The sequence below is a fragment of the Charadrius vociferus genome, unplaced genomic scaffold, assembly GCF_000708025.1.
Source record: "Charadrius vociferus isolate BGI_N301 unplaced genomic scaffold, ASM70802v2 scaffold2573, whole genome shotgun sequence".
In the NCBI taxonomy this organism is placed as follows: Eukaryota; Metazoa; Chordata; class Aves; order Charadriiformes; family Charadriidae; genus Charadrius; species Charadrius vociferus.
In genome coordinates, this window is record NW_009647613.1 from 12,858 (window position 1) to 13,750 (window position 893).

The 893-nt window shown below is 66.1% G+C and overlaps 1 protein-coding gene across 1 annotated transcript in view; it reads right to left on the reverse strand.

Annotated features, from left to right (window-relative positions):
* Positions 1-893, reverse strand: part of RELB (v-rel avian reticuloendotheliosis viral oncogene homolog B) — a gene marked incomplete at its 5' end in the record, with an annotated part of 14,921 nt that overhangs the window by 6,134 nt on the left and 7,894 nt on the right. The window contains 2 exons of the mRNA XM_009881062.1: positions 5-22; positions 509-613. Of these exons, the coding sequence (XP_009879364.1) occupies positions 5-22; positions 509-613 (123 nt within the window). The remainder of the gene's footprint in view (positions 1-4; positions 23-508; positions 614-893) is intronic.

Here is an 893-nt window from a genome sequence, read left to right on the forward strand (position 1 = left end):
CGGAAAACCACCGCGATGTCCTCTGCGGGGATCGGTGGGGTGGGGTGGGGGGGGTGTCAGCAAGTCCCCTCCTCCAGCTCTGTCACCTACTGACACTTGGGGTCCCTACTCCAGCACCGTGAGGTCCTCCTTTCCTGCACCCAGGTCCTCTCCTCCTGTCCTCCACACCTCCCGCAATCCCTCCATCATGATTTGGGCTCCTCTCTTTGGTGCTGGGTCCTCCCCCCCTCCCAGTCCTGGAGCCCTTCCCCTACAGCAGAGGGGTTGGGAGGCTGCAGGACCCCCTTGTCCCCCTCCTCCAGCACCCACGGTTCCCCCTCCAGCACCCAGAGGTGTTTAGGAGCCCCCAGGAGGCGACAGTTCCCAACTCCCAACCCCATTTGGACCCATCCCCAAAACCTTCCGGCAGCTCCGGCATTCCGCATCCTCCTTCGCCCCCATCCTGCCTTCCCGGGAGCCCCCAAAGATGCTCTCGGGGTTGCGGGGCTCCCAGTTTGCCCCCCATTACCTTTCTGGACCTTGTCACAGAGCAGGTAGAGCTCCTCGCCGCCCGTGCAGGGACCGCTCTCCTTATTCATCATGCAGATCCGCAGCTCCGAGGTGTTGGTGGACTCTGCGGGCAGCGTCAGGGCTCAGGCTGCGAGCCGGCGCGGCGGCTCCCAAACCACCCGGGTACCGCACCGCGACAGAGCATCACGACCAGGGCACCGGGGACGTCCCTGTCGGCATCATCTCTTCCCCACCAGCCCTCGCGCTGGAGACCAACCCCGTGGGATGTGGGTGACCGTCCCACCCTGGACACAGGCGACAAACCCTCACCGGCCACCGGCGACCAACCCCGGCCAAATCCTACAGCCCGAGCCACGCTCCGGCGAGGAACCGGCTGGGCCCCC